Below are 23,422 nucleotides of genomic sequence, written 5' to 3'. Positions count from 1 at the left end.
CACATATGCCAGTGTTTCAACTACAGGCTAAAATGTAAATTTGCACTCCCTTGCTACTTAGGCCACTGCAGGCTACATGAATAAAATATTTGAGATAACATGCCCTGTCTGGGTTCTTCATAATAGCATAGAGTAGTGTATATGTGTATTTCAACAAATATGTATTTGTGAATATGTGTGCCTGTGTGTGTATCAAATAACAGATAGTGAAATTCACATAGAAATACAGCTCAATATAAATCCATGAAAACAGCATGTTTCGATCCCATGGTTAATTGAGGATAAGTTTGTGAATATGGTAATATTACACATTCATCCTGCTCTTATAACTTGAAATTTTATATTTTTATGATTTTTTCAGATGTTTTATGAATTAAGTCCTGCCTATAGCCTTTACAACTGATAACAATACAAAATGAATCACAGTTCCCTCGTTTCCACTAGGGGTATCTTTGCTCTTCAGGCCTATAAGGATGAAATTCACGCATCAGCTGTAAAATAGTAAAAATGTAAAATTTCAAGGTATAAGAACAGGATGAATGTCTAATATTACCAAATTCATGTATTTAACCTCAATTGACCATGGGATCAACACATGCAGTTTTTATGGATTTACACTGAACTGTTTTTCTCTATGTGAATTTGAGTGTCCGTGTTTGGATACACACACAGACACGCACACACACTTATTTGTCGAAAAACACATCTATACTATACTATGCCATCACTAAGAATACAGAGAGAGCATTTTAGCTGAAACAATTTATTCATGTGGCCTGCAGTGGCTAGTAGCAGAGGAGAGCAATATTAAATCTCAGCCTGTAATTAAAACCAATGGTATATGAGAGAAAACCGATGCAATTAAAAAAAAAACATAAAAAATTAAAATTTTCAAGACATTAGTGCAAGGAAATAAAACAAAACAAAAAAAATCTGGTTTCTATCAGCTATTGGCAGAAGGGTCAAAAAATGTCGTTTGAATGGGAGTCAATGAGGTGCCGTTTTGGCCAAGGAGGCTGAGTGTGAGGAAAAATAATATACAGTGCATTATAGTGTAAATTAATGAATTGAGGATAAAATTCATAAATTGGTCAGAAAACATTAGCCTTGACCAAATATGAAGCCATTTGCATGAACACAGCCTCAGCAGTTGTGAAATGAAAAACCAAAATGTACCAAAAAGGGCCTAAGATGCACTGAAGGTTAAATTTATTTTTGAAATGTCTCCATGCTCGGCGGAAATACTGAAAGTGAAATAGTTGATATCGCCACACGCTTCATGATTGAAGCGTGACCGCGTGCGCCGTGTGCCTTCACGTCCGGGTTGAGGCATGAGCATGAGTCGCAAAATTTCAGTGTTTTGCAGGTTGTGAACGGCTGAATTTTTTTTTTTAATAAACTTGGATTTTATCGAAACTGCAAGCCTAAGTAACAATATATTAGTATCAAACTGAACAGCGAATAAAATGTAGCCTATCTTTCATAAACAATATGATAGTGAATCCAACATATAGGCCTAGGCCTTACTATCTAATATATAGGCTACACCAACATACTGTGTTGGGGAAATAAGCCTGAAAACGTTGAAGTTTCTGTATACAAATTAATGTTATTTTGTATTATTATTTTGACCAGAAATTGTCTAGTGGGCGTGGCGCAGCACAGGTGAGTGTCAGCAGAAGGAAATCTCAAACTTCCTGTATTTCAGATTTGAGATAGGGAGAGGTAGGCCAGTAGTCTGCTGCGGTTGTTTGTCTCTTTTCTCGGCTTAAAGGAAAACAAGACCACAGTGTGTATAGGCTACTTAAGGTAGGACATCATTATTTTGTTCCGTTGTTAATCACTACCCTATAGGCTAACTTTCCATCGTATCACCTTTTCGTAAGAAAAAAAGAAACACGGTTAAACTCGGTTTGGAAGGAATGTGTGTTGCTAATCATTGTGGGCCTCTTAATTGTTTGTGCTACCATGTTGAAATACAATCGTAAATAAATAGCCTAGGTCTGTTTTAATTTCTCGACTCTACTAGCCTCGTTTGAGATGTCGCCGTCTTGCTAAGACCTGCGCAATTATGACGCTCGGCTTGCTGAGCGCACAGCATTTTTGTTGTGCGCGCGTCATAGTTGCGCAGGTCTGAGCAAGACGGCTCCAAGTCGAACGAGGCTATTTATTTAGCCTACTCAATTGTCCTTGGTCACGAAAATCCTTACCACCCATAACTAGTCCTGAATATGATTTAAAATTAAATTAACCTGTCAAACTTGCTTCAAATGCAGTAGGATTTTATAAATTTCCTTCTTTCTTTTTCTTTGGTTACTGAAAACTAAAAATAATTTGAAGCATCTATTTGTGCCTAAAGTATTCAAAATTATTCACGCATATCGGCATCACGCAGACCAGCATTGTAGGCTATGATATGTCACATTGAAACATTTAAGTGACTTATTATTATTGACACATTTGAATCACATTCAAAATATAACAAAATCTCATACATTTTAAGTAGGCCTAGTATTTTTTTCTCTTGGACCAAATAAGTCATGTTTTATGCTAACTTGTCCCTAAACCAAAGCAATTGATCACATTGGCATTCATAAAAAATTTAAAAAGGGCTTTAACTGTAGGAACCCTTAACTTCTGTGTTTCGTTATGCACCTCACCCAGCCATTTATCTCCATTCAATTATCCTTCACACTGTTTTGCTATCTACAGTGGCAGCTACAGAGACACAAGCCAACTATCCACTTTGTTTATGAGGTGTTGTGTCCTTAATCATCTTTTGTCAGCAGAGGGGGGAAATGCCAGAGAGGGGAGGACACCACCAGAGAAGTGATGTGTCCCCAGAGTACGAGAGCAGGGACCGGGATCATGCCTCATACGACGACAGAGGTCGCAACCACAGACCGAGAGACAGAGACGGGAGAGGCTCAGCCGGTGACAGGAGGGCCAAACAAGACAGACAGAGGGACGTGACAACCTCCTCTCACAGGGAGACACCTGCTTACAGAGACGACGACCATGAAGGACCCACAAGACTGTAAGGGGCTGTACACACAAACCCCCGCACTCGCTGTCATGCCTCCAGTACACACACACTTTTACAGCCACCTGTGATAGGGTGCTTTAGATATATTTGAATGCAAAAAATGTTTTCTAGAGAAAGAATACATTTCCATCTGACTCACTGTAAAAGTGCTGTTGTCCTCCTTGTAGGTCCAGAGAGACTCCGGTGTATCATTCTGAAGGAGAGTATTATGAACCACCACACAAAAAAGCTCTGTACAATTTCAGATACATCTTAACCAGTAGAGGCAAGTATATTTATTCTGAAGTCCTTCTGTGAAATTTGAGCTGTAGTTGAAGGTGGAGTCAGTGATTATGAGGAACACTTGTTCATCATCATCATCATCATCATCATCATCATCATCATCATCATCACTTGTTTTCAAAATCAATTGTTAATGTGTTAATACACATCCTTGCTCTGTGCACTGGTATGTAAACAAATGGGCTCACCATAGCTAGCAACATGCGCATTTACTGAGCCTAGGCTGTGTAAACTGGTATGTAAACAAAGAGGCCCATCGTAGCTAGCAACATGACCATTTACAGTGCCTAGGCTGTGTATTAACACTCGATTATTTTTTCATTGCACAAACAGTACGGACACGTCGGACAGGTAACATACTGTATACTGTATGTTTAACGATATATTTACAATTAATTATTATCTTCTCCTTTACATTAGTTGATTAATTCTGCTTGTTACTTACAAAGCACATACTCAAATTTGCCCTGAATGTGATAATATATAATATCATATTACTATGAGATTTTTGGGTCAGGGCTGAGTTGGAACATTTCTTTTTACAGTATATTTGCATTTGGGGCTGCAACTATTGATTCTTTTTTGGAAACATTTCCCACAAGACTTTCACCAGGGAATGGTTTTATTTCCCATTGAAACATCTTTCCAGGGAACCATCCAGAACCCAAAGATATTCAGTTTATTATTACATATGACAAATAAAACGCAGAAACAATTAATCGACACGACGTATTTTGCTCTTGTGTCTCACTGCTTTGTGAATCTGCTAAACATTGTGTTAATTGTGTGTGTGTGTGTGTCTCTGTGTCTGTGTCCCAGGTCTCTGCCAGCTCATGGAAGTGTTTGTGAATCTGCTCCTGGTCATCTGTGCCGGAGTGCCGTACAGCAACAACGGGGGCTACCGGGACCTGGCCGGCCTCGGGGGAATCTACTACTATTACTTTGGTGGAGCCAACGCCTTCGAAGGAGCTGCGGCAGACAGGGTGAAGGAGCTGGACCGGCTCTTCCATCAGCTCAAGAGGCCTCCTTACGTCTTCACCATGGTATGCGGAGGGGTTCTGATGGTCTACGCCTGTGTCATGCTGGGACTGGGCATTTTCCGAGTGCCTTACCGCTGGCCCCCCTTACTGCTGGGCGAGGCTCTAGTCAACCTCCTGATAGGCCTGGGCTACATCCCCGCGCTGGCCTTCTACTTCATCAAGCTGCAGGCAACCTACAACGATCCGATCTGCGCCGAGAGAGAGCAGATGTACAAGGGCAAAGGGCACAAGGGCTTTGAGTGCCAGTTCCACGGTGCAGACATCGCAGGCGGTCTCTTCGGGGTGGTGGGCGTGTTTGTTTTCATCTTTGGGGCGGTGTTGGCGGTCAGAGCCTTCAGGTCAGTGCGCGAGCTAAAGAGGCAAAGGACAAACGAGGACGCTAATCTTTAAAGCTGGCTTTTCTCCTTGTTATATTCCAACAGAGGGTCGGATTGAGACTTATAAATCCCTATAACATTTTCCTACCGTATCTAGTGATATTCTGTTTTTATTTGTGTCCAATTTGATCTGTGAAGAAGCTTTTTATACCCACTTTGTCTTGAAGAAGTTTTTTTTAATTGCTTTTGTCGGCTACTTTTTTGTAAAATTCCTACCACCTTTCCAGTTTACTATACCTGAGTACCGTCTGTTACATTTATTATTCCCATGTGTAATTATAATAAACCACTTAATTGTAATACAGATTATTTTTATTATTAGTTTATTAGATTATATTATTAGTTTTTTAAAGATAAAATAAACAGTGCTATTGCCAGAAAAACTCACCTATAATTTGTATTCATTCTTGTCTGAAGATGTTGTTTGTTACTTTCAGAGCAACGTTAACAGGGTTTTGTAAAACCTACGTCTTTTTAAGGTCATATAATTTGTGTTTGAGACTGACATTTGCATTCCTTGAATCTGAGCTATGTCAGAGTGAAGCTCAGTCTGTTGATAATTAATCCTGGATCTTGACACAGAGATTGGTTACATATTTAAGATGAGTTTTTCCTCATATTTAGACAATTGAACTAGAGTTTAGGATGCCATTCTGAGCTTCAGCAGTAGATGGCAGATCTACTTTGTTTAGCAATGAGTCCATGACTTTTATATATTTCCAAAGCAGCTCGTTTTTGTGTCCTGTCTATTTCTTCCAATACATTGATTGAGCTGATGACTGCCTCAGTGCATTTAGGCTGATTGAATAGGAGACAACGTTTATGGAAACCAAGGTCAATAATAAATAAAACAATATGTTCAAAGTACAGTTCAGGTATTAATAAATAATGACAAAGTGTAGACATTTATATCTTATACTGACCGAGAAAAATCAGTCAATTTGCTATTTATTGGAATGAAAACATCATAAAAATTAGGAGCAAAATGGACACTGGACAAAACAGTTCACAGTAAAAAGTTTTATTGCTACTTGGCTTAAAGTTAATTTAAAAACAGCTTGTTTGCTCCAAACTAATGATAGCATTTAAAATAAAATAACGACCGTTTTCCACTTCAAGAGGGTACAATCCTGTCTGATTCATAGCCAAAGTACTCAGTGTTAGGCCTTTAACTGAATAATAATTCCTTTCATTATCAAACGTAAATCTACTTTTTAGCAGTAATCTGCATGCTAGAATACAGACCTAAACATTTTAGATATGCTCAGATCTGTACAAATAAATCACATGTTGTATGTACTCTATGCTTTTATGTTGATTTATATTTAGGGCATGCTTTCAACATTGAATACAGTCATTAATTATAATTAGTACCTACAAATAAAGTACCATGATGAGTGAGAGTTTTTTTTTCTGCTGTAAGAACCTAATCACATTAAATACTGTTAGTGGAGAGGGAATATAAATTTGCATGAAACGATAAAGTACAAAAATAAACATCGGCTTCTTGGCATTGAAGAAAAAAAATATTCAAGCATTTCTAGGAAACAATGTACAGAAAGGAACCATGGGATTTAACAATGGCTACTTTGGTCACATGTTAAAACATCTGGAGCATCTTGGACCAATCTCATTCATAGCGTTCACGCAGAATTACAGTCAATCCATTATTCAGTGTGCTTCATTTCTCACCCTCCCCCCCCCCCAAACACACACACACACTTTTCAAAAGCATAGCTTTACAGACAGAAATGATCCCTTTCAGCCGACTAAATAAAACACAGACACTGTGGCCTACTCAAATGCACACACCGTCTATTTTGGTGCACGAAGGGGATTATGAGCATTATAATACTGGACCCCCTCCACTAAAGAATTAAAGGGAATATTTTAAGCCAACGCACTGTACCCTGTGCTCTCTCTTCCTGTATTGAAGCACACAGTCGGCATATGTACACGGACACTGATAAGTCTACTGATGGTTCATTATTCAAATATACTTCACGTTGGAAATGTATACCGGACAGGACAGTGGTGCCAACCAGGAGACACAAAGAATGAATGTACAGCTGTATAAAAAACCTTGCCAATGTGGCCATTCGAAGAGCACTAAATATAGCAGTGCAACGCAGTCCCTGCCTAACAAGGCAAACTGGGACCAAACTGATAAATCTACACTGCAAATGAGCTTAAGGAAGGAACCCATTAGGGGAATAATAAAATAGCAATGCTACAACTTACACACACAGTCCCAATGAGTTACATCATAAACACATACATCGCTCAATATTAATTTTCAGACATATTGAGAAATAGGATTCTTAGTTTTAGGTGATACACAGTTGACACTTTGCATAATAGTACGAGCGAATTCCCAACACCACCATTTTCTATGAAAACCTTAAAGAAAGTTGAATCTCTCCTCTAGGATCTTGCTCGACAGCTCAGCCATCCAGCTTCTCTCAGGTGTGTGCCAATATTATTCACAATCATAATCTGTCTTATAGCTTTTCTGTTGCTAACTCCTCCTGTGGCAGCTTCAGCTGTAGTGCCCATCCACGTGGGTCCAAATGCCAAACAAAGAGTTTGGCATCTCAGACGCTGCACAGTCTGCTCAATAAAGTGACTGGAAACTAATCCTTAGCCTTGTCATAAAAAACGGTTTCCCATTATTCACTTTAGAAAAAGAAAAATTCAAAAATGAAGTGGAAATCACAATTATTATTATATTAGTCTAACGCTATCATTTCATGTCCTTAATCTTGAGCCTTTTTCAAAAAGATGTACCTGTATGTCTAATGGTTGAGAATCAATAAGAAAACATTTAAATTAAATGTTGATACTTGATATCAATAGAGGATAACACACAAAATAACTAATTTCTCATTTTCTGCCAAGTGGGGGGCCCATAACTCATATCTATATTAGGTAAGAGTAATTTAAGAACAATTAAGAACGTGTATTATGTGTTTTGTGGTGCTGATGTTGAAAACTTAAATATCAGTAGAGACATTTAGTAAATTCCAGATGTCATTGGAAGCAAACAAACAAAACAAAACAAAAACTGAATAAAACAACAAATGTTTCTCATATAAAAAATAAATAAAAATAAAACACCACAAAGTGAATGTTGTAAATGCATGAGTCATTATTTCACTTTACATTTATCAACGTTTCTGTTGGCTATGTATTCTTAGACACGAGGTGATATGTTGGGTTGAGGGAAGTCACAATAATCCTGGCACACTATCTGTTGATCGATATATCATATATTAAACTCAAATATACATAACTCTGAATATCACTATTTTTTTTTATGTACAAAGTGCACTTTTAACAGTGTTTAATCCTTTCAAACAGATAAAAACTTGCAAACAACAAGCAAAGGTTCGGACTCACACATTAATTAAGGCTTCATCACTGATGTATCACTCATTCCTAATGGGGCAAAAAAGGACAAAGGGGCTGCTTAAGTTAAACAACAACCCCCCCGCAGCGTAAGACCGCAGTAAAAAAAAAAACACTAGCACGAGCGTGATAAAACGATGAGCTTCTCCTTTCAAAAAACACTGAGTCGTGTATATTTAAGGCTAAAAGGGAACACTGAAAGGTCCAGCTATGCAACAGCTGTGGAATGCCAGAACTGCACCACTTCCAACTTAGGGGTGGCAACCAAAAATAAACATCTGATGTAGTAATCACCAACATGAGCAATTACCCAACTTTGGCCTTCATATACAGTAACCACAGCAGCCTGTGAGCAGAGCTGCTTTCTCTTTTGGCACACGGTGGGGAGGTTCAGGGATGGGCAAACTGAGATTTTCCAGGGCTGCATAATATTGACCTGATAATACAAATAATAATGTTGTTCTGACAACTTACATACATTAAGAAATTAAAACTCATGATACCAACCACTGTGTGTGACTTGATGGGGGAAAATGCATTACTTACTGAACCAGTGAGTTCTTATTGCAGTAACTCATACTGTTGCTGCACTGATAGTATTTCTTATATATGAGCAGTGTTGGTTGAATTCTACAGAGGCATTGCCCCCTTATAAGGAAATAGTTTATATGCAATATGTATGTGTGAAAAATAGAACTATATCAAAGAATAGTGAGACATAATTTGTGGCTGTGTCCCAAATATTGTGTACACATACCTGATCTTACAGAATACAAGACAATATGGTTCTGTTTATAATAGGCCATTGCACGACCCTGAAACTCATCTGGATGTGTAGTCAGTGCATTAGAGAGCTGAGCTGAAACAATATTTGCTGAGAGATGTAATGATGTCAATAACTAAAATCGGCCTGCGGGGACGTGGATGGATGTTTACCATTTATAAAAGGGTAGCAGCCTCCAAAGTTAAGATGGACCAAAATGTGCAATCTAAGTACCAGTCGAGATATTTTATAATAACAGTACGTACAAATACTGTACCTTTCCTATCTCTCTGCAGTATACTGTGTAACACTTTTGTGCCTTGACTGATTTGTTCAAATGATTGAAGTTGAATAATATTCAAAGATCAAACTGGGGTCTCCAGGCCACTTACCCAGGGACCTCATCATTGATTAAATGTAAATAAAACTTTTATTTTCATATGTAGTTTTTAAGGAGATCATTTGACCATGCACTGTCACTGATTATACTTGTGAATTATATATTTTTTAATTCTACACATCTGCTGCACTGTACATTTGTACGACTTTGATATTATCTTTGAAAGCTATTCAAAATGCCTTGCCCTAAATAGCGACACTTTTTAATCACGATTCTAGCAGCCCAAGCACACCCCGTCAGACGGCTGCTAGTTGCGAGTGTGTACTATAGAATAAATTGATCGCATATAGGAGACTCTATATATATTGTGTGGGAAATGTTGAAAATAAAACCCTGACTATAACGTTTCTGGCGATGTAAATGCAGTTACTTTGTCTCCACATCTTCTAAGTCCTATGCGCCTTACAAGCATTTATGCTGTGTGATTTCCTCTGTGAGCCACAGAAAGAGGAGGAGAGCAGAAGCTGTGCCAGCGCTGGTCTCTTGGAGACACTGTCCCTCCTCCCAACTTTAACTTTAACAAGCTCACATCCCCAGAACACAGCCTGGGTGTGGAGGAGCTCTAGGCTGAGTCGTCGGCTGTAGGCACTTTTTCAAGTTTCACTCACGGGGTTTTCTCTCCAGGACCTGAGAGTCACAGAGCCCCTGGAGAAGACATTTGACCTCACTGAATACACTCTAGATTTCTTGCTTTTCATGTAAAGGGAAATGTTGCTGACATATTTAAACACACAAGGTGTCCCATTTCAAGTCAGGCTTGTTTAGGTCTATGATTTCCAGCCAATCCTTCTCTTTATAACGTCATGTTATAAACTAGGATTTTGTTCCCTCCTATTTCCTTGGACACTCAGACCATGCACAGAAAACCCCTTTTTTAAACCTCTCAACAATGGCGCAGCATCACTCAGTCCCTATCAAAGTCCACAGTTTGTTTATTGTCCCCACAAGAGATCTGAATGGCAACTTGAGAGTTGGAATATCCCACACGTATAGTGTGAGAATCATCTCCTCGTTTCCTCTGGAATGGCTCAACCACAGAATTGCAGCCACGTGGCTCTGTGCTGTGCGCTCCTTCCTAGAGGGCTGTATCGTAGACTTCCTGCTGTAGGATGGGCATCGGGCCTGGACCTGGGACCAGGTTTGAGGGAAATGCAGGGGGATGTGGATGATCCCACACAGGGTCTTGTAAGGAAGGGGGGATGCATGGTAAGGAGGGACCTGAGACCAAAGGGCTCTGGCCTCTCAGCTGCTCCCTGACTTCTTGCTCCAGACTAGCAGGCACAATGAGCTGGTCCTCGGGGTCCTGCTGTGCCGGTGCAGTGAAGTAGCCAGACTTCTTCTTAGGAGCCTCCAGGGCCACCTCGATCAGATTGTGACTGTCCTCAGGGGCCACCACAGAGCCGTTGGACAGCTTCTTCCCGAACAGGCTGCAGGTGGAGGGAGACTTCTTGAGGTCGGCGATCTCTCTGCCGCACACGGCCAGCAGGCAGCCGTTGGTGGCCGACACCACCACGCTGTTCTGTCTACGCATTTTGCCATTAGGATAGTCAGAGCCTCGCTTTTTGTCCAGGTCAAAGTCTTTGGGGCTTTCGGGGCCTAGCGAGCGTAGCTGGAAGGCGCAGCAGTGAATGTCCACCTCCACTTCTAACTTGCTGCCGTTGGAGATGACGCCTTCCAGCGGAGCCTCGTCGTCGCTGTCCAGGCCGTTGTCAGACTGGTTACTGGAGAAGGTGGCACAGGAGGGCTGGCGCTGGAACAGGCCCGCGTGGGTAACAGCTGAGCCGGGCAGCATGATGCCGCACAGTGTTGTGGCAGGGTGGAGGCTGCAGCGTCTCTCTGGGCGGGCTGCGGGGCCAGAGGGCGTCTGCTCGTCTGAAGCAGTGGAGCCCGCCTCGCTGCCCAACTCAGAGGCCGATGTCTCTCCGTTGAGCTCTGAGACAAGGCCGCTGCTGGAGGAGAGGGGGGCGGCCGGGTCAGCGGGGCCCGGGGTGACGCTCACAGGCACAGGAGCGAGGGAAAGTGGGGGGCCCTTTGGTTGTTCGGTGGCGGGGACCGGTGGCGCGCAGGTACAGCTGTCCTCCACAATATGCAGGGCCACCACCAGGGCCTCCAGGTTGTCCTTGCAGCCATAACTCTGGGCGAGCGAACACAGCTTCTTGGCGGCGGCCCGAGGATCCCGCACGGCCTGCACGGTGCACACGGCCTCCTGGTAGGAGACCCGCTCAAACAGCGCTCGGTTCCCCAGGATCAAGAACTCGTCCTGGGAGCAGAGAGGCTCGGTGTGCACCCAGGGCTTGGGAAGCACCCAGGGAGACAGATAAGAGCAGCCCAGCAGGCGAGAGCAGCATGTCACTCCGCTTACTTTGTTATCCTGTAAAAAACAGAAGGGGCCATTAAAATTGTAGATCAGTATGCAGCAACTTTGCAATATATTCAGCTATGAATATGAAACTGCACATTAATACTAGATGACAACTCCTACATAATGTCTGGAACCAACATACATAGCAGCTGTGCATTACCTCGGTAATAATGGCTTTACTGAGTTTGACTCTCTCCATCTCCTTGGTACAGTTCTCCAAACTGTAAACCTTAGATAGGGGTACAGGTCGGCCATCCCGGCATAAAAGTGCCTGGCAGGTGCCCACATTGGCCACAGTGAGGCTGAAGTAGCCTCCCGGGTCTGAAGGCTCATGGTGAATGTAACACAGCAAGGCAGAAGCCCCCAGTTTCTGGCCAGCCATACCTAGTTTCCTGTCCCATAGAAAACAAAACAAAAAGCTGCTGAAAAACTCTTTGAGCCCCTGGTTTCATCCTGCAGAACTGTTACCTTATGCAGATAATTCGCAAGCTCAAAAGAGGCATTTATAAATAAATTCAAATAACATTTAATAAATCAGTCCTACCTGTGCGAGGTGAGGAAAGTGTTGCACATATACACTTTATCTATACTGGAGTGCTGAAGTTCCTCGCACAGCACATCTCCCATGGTGCACTGCAGCAGCCGAGGCACTTCCTCATTGCGGTCTCCGTCAAAGATGCCGTAGCACGCTTCCACGTTGTCTCCGAAGCGGTCCACAGCCAGCACGGACACACACAACCTGTGCCCGACGACAGATCAGCATTAACAAACAGATGAGTCAGCGCCTCCCGTACAGAGGTAAACCTCATACATACTTCAGCTCGCGACACCGCAGCTGCAGGTCAAGGGAACTGGCAGCTGAAAAAAGACACTGCTGTGTGGCCCCCTGTGGTGGACATGACCCCGGAGGAGCAGCCAGGTGTACCGGCCTCTCAACAGTAGGGAACTTAATGCAGTTACTGGCCTTACATACAATAGGATTGTTTGGCTCCACTGCACCACAGTATAATATTGATGCCAGTGCTAGACAACCTGACAATGATTCAGCTATGACTCAGAGGTGGACAACTGTTCAATGCTTTTAAAACAACATCCAAAACAGACTGTATATTTACTATAACCAATGCACCATAACAAGTGAAAAGTGACTATATGAGGAGGACACAAGTGAAAGATGAAAAACATCATATAGACGAGAAAGACTAGGCTAAAAGAAGGAAGTGAACAAAACACTCATATACTTATCATGTACAGTATATCACGATTAGATAGATGCTATCTGCAGGTGATGAGGGAAATTATACGCTCTTCATTTTCACCAAAAAATAAACATAGAAAACGACACAGAAACAGCAGCAGACCAGAACTCACTTGTTCCTTTGGCCGCTCATTTCAGAGTACCCATGGTTCCATGGAGTGGAGGCACTCGATGAGTCTCCTGCTGTCGTAGTGGGTTTCTGGTCCAGTTTAAGGGTGGTGATGTGACTATAAAAAGGAAAGGTTATAGAGTAGAACGCATTGTAGATTAAACAATATATACGCTCCCTCTCATCATCATCATTACTGCGCGACACATTTCTGTGTGTTACCAGTAACTGCTCTGGGTTTTTTGACTGACCTGAAGAGGTTGAGGGTTTTGTGTTCCAGCATCAGGCTGTTGTTGCCCGTCAGGTCCAGCTCTTGCAGAGTGGAGGGCAACAAGTCTGGCAGCTGGATCTCAGTAAGCTCGTTGCAGCTTAGATCCACAAGCTATTCGAAAGTACGAACACACACATGAGGTGACACAAGATTAACATAATAATGCACACATTGATACACACACTGCTGGTCAGGCAGGTCAAAGCCAGAACGAGACTGACCTTGATCTCAGGCAGGTTGAGTATCTCTGGGAAGACAGTGATGTGGTTGGAGTGTGCTATGAGGGTGTGCAGTCTCTTACAGCTGGAAACAGTGGAGGGGATGGTCTTCAGCTTGTTGCCACTTAGATTAAGCTCCTCCAGCAGTTCCAGTTTACTCAGCTTGCTAAAGACAAACACACATGACAGTAAAGCACTCCACAGAGCTGAACAAGTGGAATATTAACATAACAAATAGTATTGAGTTGTAGGAAAGAACCATATGGCACTGAAAAATAGACTCTTAAATAATAGTTCTTAATGATATAAAACTGTCCAAAGAATAGGTTATTTTAACGAAGGTCCTTCCAGAAAGTGACAACTTCAAATGACGGGTACAGGTAGTTTGGGTTTATAAAAATGATGCTGACACAATTGTATTATTATATACTGTAGGTCATTAAAATTATGAATGAACGAAAAAAAAAAATACCTTGGCTGATATGAAAGTAGTGGTTACACACCTGGCGGGGAAGGAGAGCAGCTGGTTGTATGCGATATGAAGGACCCGCAGGTTTTGGTGTCCAACCAACAGAGCACCACAGTTCTCATTCAGGTTGTTCCCCGTCACGTAGAGCTCCTGCAGTGTGCTGAGGCTCTCCTCTGATTGACTGCTGGGAGGAAGACTTTCCAGGACATTGGCTGACACATTTAAGTATTTTAGGCTGTGAGAGAATAAACAAATAAAGACTAGACACATTAGTTGAAAAAAGTATAACCTGGTATCCAACCTGTCTATAGGATTGAATCCAAGGACAGTGTACACCCCAATCCCTGTCTCCTTTACAGTCAATTGTGGGGGATTTGAAGCTAGACATTTGAGGAATGCATTCTAAAGGAAGCGTTGCCTGAACATAGGCATCATTGTGTTCTTAAAGAAAATTCAGGTAGAATTTGATTTATGATATAGTTTATTATGCACATAAATACTTTAAATAGTTCTTCTTTGTGTTTTAAATTGCTTGAGGTACTTCAGCGTCATGTCTTAGAGCAGCTGGTATTTAATTATTTATAGGACAGCCTAAAAACTACAACTTTAAATGTAACTATCAGTGAGCGAAAAGTATGTTTAAGAAAATAGTCAGTAAAAGTAGCCTGCAGCAGCATGATTAACATTACTTTATTCTAACAACAGTTAAAGCTACAGTATTGATAGTATTATAACAATGTAAATGCCACCTATTATGGGCTTTTCTCATCTATATTCATATTCTCATTTACGTGAAGAGGAAACTTATAAACACAGACAGTCAATTTAGCCCTTCAGATGAAGCATTGATTTACATACAGTTGGACTTGCTCTAGTGGTTCTTATTTCATTGTTGTTGTTAAGTCATTGTCTGTGCATATCAAGTAAAAAAGCCTGTCTTTCTCCTCACCCACTATAGGATGCTAGCCTTGTCTCACTGTGATGTAAGGCATTATCAAAGGGAAATGATTTCTCTGCAGCTCATTACAAGACCACTGACATATCACTGGCCTGGCAGGTCTTTAGACATTCAGTGTCTACACAAGTATGAATATGTGAAGGAGTTAGTTATCAATTTGTGTTAGTTATCATTTCTATTAGTGAGGAGTGTGACTGCTTCCCCATGTAAGCTGTACGGTTCTTAGACAACATATCAGGAAACCCATCCTTCCAAGCAGTCACTGCCATTAGAGCCTCAGCATTAGAGACAGCAAAGTACATTAGAGCATTTGAACCGCTAATGGGTGTTAAGTGATTTACCACACAGGATATAGGAGGGCCAATGAAGCTCCAGTTACGGTCTGGGCTGCTCCATTGAGCTCCTTACCACAATCCCCTACATACAAGCTACACTACATCCCAAAAACCTGTGAGCTGTGGTACATTTAACTGTCAACTGTCAACTGCTGCAACCAAACAGGGGATACAGTGCAGGTAAACTCATTTAAAGCAGAGGAACCAGGTGCTATAGGACTAAATATAGTCTTTGAGGACAGAACGCAAAAAAGGAAACAGAAAGATCTGTGAAGTAAAGTGGCGGCTGAGGGACTCACTTTAAGGCCTTGTAAAACAGACTCTCTGGGAGCTGGGCTAGCTTGTTGTGCTGGAGGTCCAGGGCTTCCAGAGGGATGTGGTCAAGTAGGTCAGGCACTCTCTGCAAACGATTGTTCCCCGCCAGCAGCTTTCTCAAACTCAAGCTGTTGAGCAGTCTGTCGGAGGGCCAGCAGAGACGTCAGAGAGGCAGATTAGGACAAGAACAAAAGAGCCAGCCGACAAAAGGGCCAAGAACTAAAACATGGGTCTCTCCCCATGCATATTTGACTACCCGTGTAGCCATCGGGGTGTGTGTGTGTGTGTGTGTGTGTGGGGGGGGGGCATTCTCAGGGATGCCAACTCATTCTTACTAATCCACCAATGACCCTTTCAGCTCAGCTGCATAAACAGACTAACTAACGCAGCAGCTTTACAGAAGTAATGAGTGGGTACAGTGGAGGATAGAGGAATATTATCTCATTTGCTAAATCTCTTTCAATGTCGAATTCATATGTAAATGCCTGTGTTGAGTTTTGAGATGGTCAAATTTGAGGCAAGCACTTTAAGGAGGCCATATTTTAAAGTTACAACATGAAGACACATGTATTTTCGTACACAATGAGATTTATAGATTCTGTTATCCGTGCCTTGTTCCTTCCATGATCATAACACATAACACACGGCTGAATACATTCAAATTGTGCAACATAAACGATAAATAGGAATATTTAGTTGTCATCATCTTATCATTGAGAAACAATTTCATGATAGACGTAATGGCAATGAAGGACGAGGGAAATGGGGACCCCCAAATAAGCTACTAAAAGCAATTCGGAGGGGCCCCAATAATGTTGAACGTATAATAGAATAAACAAGACTTTTAACACAATAGATGCAATACAGATACTATTGAATGATGAAGTTTTAGCAGAAAGGGTTTAGGATTAGTGAGTAAAGTTAATAGTCACCTTGAAGGAAGCTCAGACAGGAGGTTGTGAGTGACGTCCAGCATCTCAATTTTTCTGCAGTCACACACCCAGTCCGGAAGGTACTCCAAAAGGTTCCTGTCTCAACGCACACACAGTCACACACATAGAAAGACACGCACACAAAACACTGAAACTGAGCAGAGTTGGCATTTTGCTTTTAAAAGCACAGATGAGTAAACTGTTTCAAAATTGTAGAACACAGGAGACCAAACTACAGTGGCGTCGGATCTAGAACATTTTACATGGGGTGGCAAACGTGTGACAAGAGGGCTGTGCAGAGAACAACAGAAAAGGAAATGTTTGCCACACATCATTTAAATCTTGCGACCACAACCTGATAGTATTCTCTCTGAATTACTAACTGCAAATACTGTGAAGCTTCACAGAGTAGAACATTTGCTTTGAGGTTGTCGGGAAATGATTGTCAAAGTCAGTATTCCAATTAATTTACACCAACACATTTACACAACTAGATTAATACATATTAAGATATAAAAAAAAATGCTATTTTTAGACATCAGAGCCTGTGAACACAAAAATCTGTGAAAAAAACACAGAGATCTTCAGCAGCTTCTTATTCCCAGCCAGAACTCACTGTGATAGGTCCATATGTGTCAGCTGGTTAGGGACTGGATAGATGTTGACCGTTGGAAAGCCTGTAGGGTAGAGGGAAGCAGCAATGAAGCAGCTAAACATCTGGGGCCGTGTTCATAAGTGTGTTTATAAGATGAACGAGACAGAGGTTCTGACATATAAAGACACACAGCCAGAGAGGCAGCAGTAGCGGCTATAGATGATGGCGCTCTGTTTGACTCACGGTTGCTGCCAGCATGAAGCATGCGCAGTGTGAAACCGCTGAGTGTGAGTGTCCCCAGCCGGTTGCGCTGGCAGTGCAGAGTCTCCAGGTTGCAGACAGAGCTCAGGTCCAATGAGTCCAAGCAGTTGTCTCGCAAGTCCAGCTGTGTGACCTGGCTGACCGCCTCTAGATTCTCACTATAGACCCGGCGAAGCCCGTTCAATCTGCATTTAACAAAGGGAGCGCAAGAGATGAATTATAAATGATTATTCCTACTGGAGCATTCACATGACATCAAAGAAAATGAAGAAACTGTGATATGTCGTACTTGCTAAAATTAGACAAAGTAAGTGTAGTATGGTTGTTGTACAAATAGCTCGTTTAGCTTTCAAAATATTACAGTGGTGGCTATTTAAGTTTACAATGACAGATCATTGAGGGAATATACAGTAGCAGTGGAGAACTCCCAGCCTAGAATAGGAAATTCAGTTTACCTCGCAGGAAAATAGCAATAGGATTTAAATGTAATACTTCAGATTTTTTTATAATTGTGGAAAATTTAACAACTATTGTAGAAAGTTTAAAATAGTAAATTTGTAAAAAATAAGAATAAAAAAAAAAATCAAGTGAACATCGAGAAAATATCCAAGGCACTTGCCTGCTCAAATGCATATCTCATAGCTGCCCTAAAGATATTGTGTTTGATGAATGGCTTTCGGGGAGCAATCCATTGTCTCTCTCTTTGTTTCACCATCGCAAAACCTTTTATTGATTGTTTTTGTCACACTCACTTGTCTTCCCATATTTAGCACCCTGCATTTTAAAACCACCCTCAGGTATACAACAAAACATTTCAGATATTATGAGTTCATGACTGTGCTTCATGACTCCCATCCATCCTGTTAATAAACAACCGCTCCTCTGTTATGAGAGCTGCCAGCCCACTAGTCCACCAAGGATGCACCTTGCCCTTATAAATATAGTCTGTCACTGCCAAACCACAACTTAACTCCCAAGGCTGAACTATTAGCTGGCTGTGGGCTGAGCGGTTGTTGCCATTTAGACCCTCACAGTGCTTTCCCGTACCTCATTGTCCACCACAGAGGTCCCTTAACTTCCATGTCTTGTTCTGTGGAGCTACTAGGAGGCCGGCAAACACAAAGGACTTTATTTCTAGGCAGCTCCCAGGTGTGAATGTAGGTGTGAAGCAGGACAATGCCTAAAAAAAGCATGTGTGCTCAGCAAACCTTGCATCTATAAATACTTTTTTAATAAAAAGACAAGGCTTAAAGGAGCCGTTTGGAAAAGGGGGCAATGGCGGAGGATCAGGTGGAGTCAGTGATTCTGGAGAACGCTTGTTGTCAAAATCACTTTTTTGTCAAAATCTGTGAATATCTCCTCACAGACCCTAGGCTATGTATTTTTTCAGTGCACACTCACTACGGACAGGTAGTGGATCATGAGGAGGCATTAACTCATTTTGACAAAAAGTGATTTTGACAATAATTGAATCACTGAACCACTGAAACTTTATAGTAAAAGTAAAAGCATGGCAGAAATATTCTCCCACTGTCCTTAAATTCCCTACATGTTTGACAGTGTTTGGAGGGGGTCCTTTTACATAACATATTGCATTTTATATATTGATCCAACAGAGAAAGAAGAGAGGGAATAATAGACTAAGGGAGCGCAGAGGGAGGGCAGGGAACTGTTTATTCCCTGGCTGGCCTCTCTTACCGGAGGTCAATGTTTTTCAGGTGGCTCATTCTGGCCAGTGCACACAGCTCCAGACTGTCCACTCTGTTCCCAGCCATGGCTAGCTTGTCCACTGCGCTCAGTCGCTCCAGCACAGCGGGGATGTGAGAGAAGTTATTAAAGGAGAGCCCCAGACTGTTGAGCTGGGACAGGCCACCCAGCTCTTCAGGCAGGGAGCTGAGGTGGTTTCCATCCAACGACAGCGTCTGCAGGCTACAAGATGGAGGGGAGAAAAAAAAGGTCTTGTTTTTTGCTTTACTTCTTTTTCATACAGTGGTCAGAATACCTGCTTGCATCCATTTGCAGTTATATACTATAGCTACAATGTGTTGCATTTACACAGATCATTAGATGTCTCAATCTGTATTTCATTGCACAACTTTGATCTAGTTTACTCTGCACAATTGTACAGATCCCCTTTTTTGAATAGACATTTGCACATATCTCTCTTAGAATATTGCATTTGTAAATATTTTATTCGTATTATTTAGGATGCCTTTACTTATTTTCTTGTTAATTCTATTTTTATTTTGTGCACGGTCCGACCACAGCAAATTCCTAGTATGGGAGAACGTACCTGGCAATAAAAGCAATTGTGATTCTGATCTGATGAACTGAGCTGCACCCTACATTAAGCAGGTTCACAGGATGAATACTGTCTCATTTTGGCTTCCTGACTTAATCTGGTTGCATAACAACATGTTTTAGGTTTGTGCATTTCAGCGACTCTGTTAAATCCAGATTTAATGGCCTTAAAGTGCAAATCACTACAATATTTGATCAAACAAATTAACTGATGGAAACAACACAAGGACAAACAGGAAACCTGATATTACTGAAAAAAAAACTATTTTTCCTATTTCTGATATAATATTGATGATATAACTTTCAGCTGGAGTAAAATACCGAAAAATGTGTGCTTTTTGCTATGTTCATTTGACTTCACTGTTGTTATACAGTCAAGTGCGAAAGTTTGTGAACCCCTTGAGCCTTTTGGAATTTTATTTATTTTAACCATTATTAATTCATTTTTATCAATACCAGTATTTTTTATATGAAATAACAGATGTTTGTTTATCAATTCAACATTTTTATTTTCCAGAAATCAATTGTTAAAACAGATAAAACAAATTATTTGACGAATGTTGTATGTGCAAAAGTTTGTGAACCCTGAGCTGCATTGCTTAAATCGAGCAAGGTAAACACAATCAGGTTGGCCAAATTGGTTGATGAAATAGACCAATGTAATGAGAGATCTTTAGGAAAGAAATTGGGTGGCACTAGATAAAACAGAGATAAAACCAGGTCAGTTTAGGCTCACCAAAGTGAACCCATACAGGTCAGACATGCTAAAAGGGAAACAAATCTCAGAGGATCTCAGGAATAGAGTTTTGATGTTACACATTTGTCTGGGGACAGTTATAAATTCATAAAAAAAAATTTGAGCTCAATCGGTCCACCGTGAGGCAAATCATCTACAAATGGAGAGCTTTAAGAGTGACTTAACATCTGCCTAGAAGTGGACTTCCTTCAAAAATATCCTCAAGCGCCACAAGAAAAGTGATTTTTCAGGTAAAAGCCAACCCAAACATTACACCTGGAGATTTGCAGACAATTTGAAACCACCATTATTCACTTGGGAGAAGGTTCTCTAGGTGGTAGGCAGAATTGCGTTTTTGCCCAAACATGGCGATTTTGGTTATGACCAAACAGTTCAATTTTTGACTAATCTGTCCACAGAATAAGACTTCAGGTATCTCCAGGTGCTCTCTGGCAAAGTTGTGACAAGCAGTTTTGTTCTTTTTTGAGAGCAGAGGCTTCTTCAGCAACCATCCCATGAAAGCCATGTTGACTGAGTTTTCTTCTTATTGTGGAACCATGCACATCTGTCCCAGATGCTGCAAGAGAGGTCTGCAAATCACCAGATGTAATGTTTGGGTTGGCTTTTAACTGAAAAATCACTTATCTTGTGGCGCTTGTGGATATTTTTGAAGGAAGTCCACTTCTAGGCAGATGTTCAGTCACTCTTAAAGCTCTTCATTTGTAGAAGATTTGCCTCACGGTGGACCGATGGAGCTCAAACTTTTTTTAAAATAATTTATAGCTGTCCCCAGACAAATGTGCAGCATCACAACTCTATTCCTGAGATCCTCTGAGATTGTTTCCCCTTTTAGCATGTCTGACCTGTATGGGTTCACTTTGGTGAGCCTAAACTGACCTGGTTTTATCTCTGTTGTATCTAGTGCCGCCCAATTTCTTCCCTAAAGATCTCTCACTACATTGGTCCATTTCATGACTCAATTTGGCCCATCTGATTGTGTTTACCTGCTCCATTTAAGCAATGCAGCTCAGGGTTCACAAACTTTTGCACATACAACATTCGTCAAATAATTTGTTTTATCTGTTTTAACAATTGATTTCTGGAAAAGAAAAATGTTGAATTGATAAACAAACATCTGTTATTTCATATAAAAAATACTGGTATTGATAAAAATGAATTAATGATGGTTACAATAAATAAAATTCCAAAATGTTCAAGGGGTTCACAAACTTTCGCACTTGACTGTATATAAAATATCTATCAAAAAATGTATTTGCGTTTTGGCTTTTGCTGATTTGTTTTGTGAAAAGTTGTCATGGTTTGACCTCCACAGCCACCCTACATGCGATAAACGGACAGGTTCTTGTGGGGCAGTGATGGATTCAGTTATTTACCTTTTGTGTGTAGTGCACCTAAATGGCATGTTTATGACTAGTAATGTTTAACTCAAATACACAGGCATTGGGTCCTGAAGGTAACCTCAACTGCAATTTGTGCACGCTTTTACTGTGTAGATTCTCTTCTTAAAGAATAAATTGGAGTCCGGCTGAAATTACTTATCTACTTTTAGGCACCCAACATCAATTTGAGTGCACTGTGTGTTTATGGAATCTACCCTTACTCATATAGGGTTTTCAGCTACTCTTTAGACCACCGATGGGCTAAAGCCCACTGAAGCAAATGGTTATTTGTGATATTGGACTATAAAAAAACTGATATTTTTTTTGTATTTGAGCAGTTACAACAACTGGTCAAGGAGTGTAAGAATGGTACTATCATGAGCTGCTGTGGTCCCCTCTTCCACCCAAAACATTACTGCAGCTACAAAGTGTATTTAATCATTTTATTCAACTGTTGCACATTAACATAAAAACCTGCTCTAAATATTTTATATAATATATGTATTTATATTCAAAATGATAGGTTATTAAATTAGTGTTTATAGATTGAATGTGTCCTCCCTTGTCATGTATTACTGTTAATAAAATGTTCAGTCTGTAGACCAAAATAAAATTAACATTATTACAAATACATTGAGATCAGCTAGTTCAGCCCTTAGTCAACACTAGGAGACATTTGTTTCAGCTATGAGCTTTTTAATGCCCTCTCTCAGGTGCTCGGAGGTGATATTAAGAATATGTTCAGCTCTGTTGGAGTTGTTGGACCAAACTGGAGGCAGGGAATTACGTGACTGAGCCTGAGCTCGTCTACCGGTAGGCTAACTAGTAGAGCGAGTGCTGTTAGCCTAGCTCCTGGCTCGTGCTAATGTTGCTAACTCGGTGTACGTCGTCATTTATTATACTATCTATGGTTTATGCCTGTTCTAAATGATTTACCCAAAGTGAAGCCTATATACCCTTCAGTATTCAGTGTGTCAGTGTTTCACACCTCTGAAGGTTTCCTATCTGCACAGGGACGGTGTGGAGACTGTTACAGGACAGGTTGAGTTCAGTCAGGGTGAGGATTTCACACACACATTCGGGGAACACACCCAGACGGTTGTGAGACAAGTTCAGGCTTTTCAGCTGGGAAAATCTACAGAAAAAGAAAAGTAAGCAAAAATGATCATGACATCAGAAATGTGAACACTAACATAGTCTGACACACCTGACAGCCCTTTATTGTGATCCAGCACTAGTCCAGTACCAGATAAAGGTAAATAAAGTACATATACTGTAAATAAAGAGTGCTTGCAACCAAACACTAATCAAAGACTACGAATTAAACCATAGATAGTATAATAAAGGTTTAAACTAAGAGGCACATACATTTGTTTTCGTTTGTTGTTGCTTTCATACAGGTAAAATAAGGTGACTGGCTGAGCACACTGGGATGTTCAGAAAGAGCAGAGAAACTACTGTAAGATGTAATGAGACAGTTAAGCACCATAAGCTGACATGCCACTGTGGTCCACATTGTCAGTGCACGGTCGCTTCTGCAGAGCTATTTGTTGTTCCTCAGAAGAATTCAGTTGATGAGGAATTTG

The 23,422-nt window shown here is 41.0% G+C and overlaps 2 protein-coding genes across 3 annotated transcripts in view; one reads left to right on the top strand and one right to left on the bottom strand.

The window, feature by feature from the left end:
• The first annotated feature begins 1,705 nt into the window (after positions 1 to 1,705).
• Positions 1,706 to 6,205, top strand: marveld3 (MARVEL domain containing 3). Of its 2 annotated transcripts, none has more exons than XM_080033765.1 (4): positions 1,706 to 1,809; positions 2,790 to 3,037; positions 3,214 to 3,311; positions 4,148 to 6,205. In XM_080033765.1, the coding sequence occupies exons 2-4, from the start codon at positions 2,799 to 2,801 to the stop codon at positions 4,756 to 4,758; spliced, it is 948 nt and encodes a 315-aa protein (XP_079889891.1). In that variant the 5' UTR covers positions 1,706 to 1,809; positions 2,790 to 2,798; the 3' UTR covers positions 4,759 to 6,205. The 2 variants fall into 2 exon arrangements, with proteins under 2 accessions (XP_079889891.1, XP_079889892.1); XM_080033766.1 differs by having other exon boundaries at positions 1,709 to 1,809; positions 2,787 to 3,037.
• Positions 6,206 to 10,391: 4,186 nt separating this feature from the next.
• Positions 10,392 to 23,422, bottom strand: part of phlpp2 (PH domain and leucine rich repeat protein phosphatase 2) — a gene marked incomplete at both ends in the record, with an annotated part of 33,386 nt that continues 20,355 nt past the window's right edge. The window contains 13 exons of the mRNA XM_080039714.1: positions 10,392 to 11,687; positions 11,839 to 12,070; positions 12,223 to 12,417; positions 13,050 to 13,163; positions 13,297 to 13,427; positions 13,538 to 13,700; positions 14,038 to 14,238; positions 15,596 to 15,751; positions 16,544 to 16,639; positions 17,160 to 17,220; positions 17,382 to 17,584; positions 19,098 to 19,328; positions 22,825 to 22,971. Of these exons, the coding sequence (XP_079895840.1) occupies positions 10,392 to 11,687; positions 11,839 to 12,070; positions 12,223 to 12,417; positions 13,050 to 13,163; positions 13,297 to 13,427; positions 13,538 to 13,700; positions 14,038 to 14,238; positions 15,596 to 15,751; positions 16,544 to 16,639; positions 17,160 to 17,220; positions 17,382 to 17,584; positions 19,098 to 19,328; positions 22,825 to 22,971 (3,226 nt within the window). The remainder of the gene's footprint in view (positions 11,688 to 11,838; positions 12,071 to 12,222; positions 12,418 to 13,049; positions 13,164 to 13,296; positions 13,428 to 13,537; positions 13,701 to 14,037; positions 14,239 to 15,595; positions 15,752 to 16,543; positions 16,640 to 17,159; positions 17,221 to 17,381; positions 17,585 to 19,097; positions 19,329 to 22,824; positions 22,972 to 23,422) is intronic.

The sequence above is a fragment of the Ammodytes marinus genome (genome assembly GCF_949987685.1).
Source record: "Ammodytes marinus genome assembly, chromosome: 1".
NCBI classification, from domain to species: domain Eukaryota; kingdom Metazoa; phylum Chordata; class Actinopteri; order Uranoscopiformes; family Ammodytidae; genus Ammodytes; species Ammodytes marinus.
This window is presented reverse-complemented; position numbering and strand designations above follow the sequence as displayed.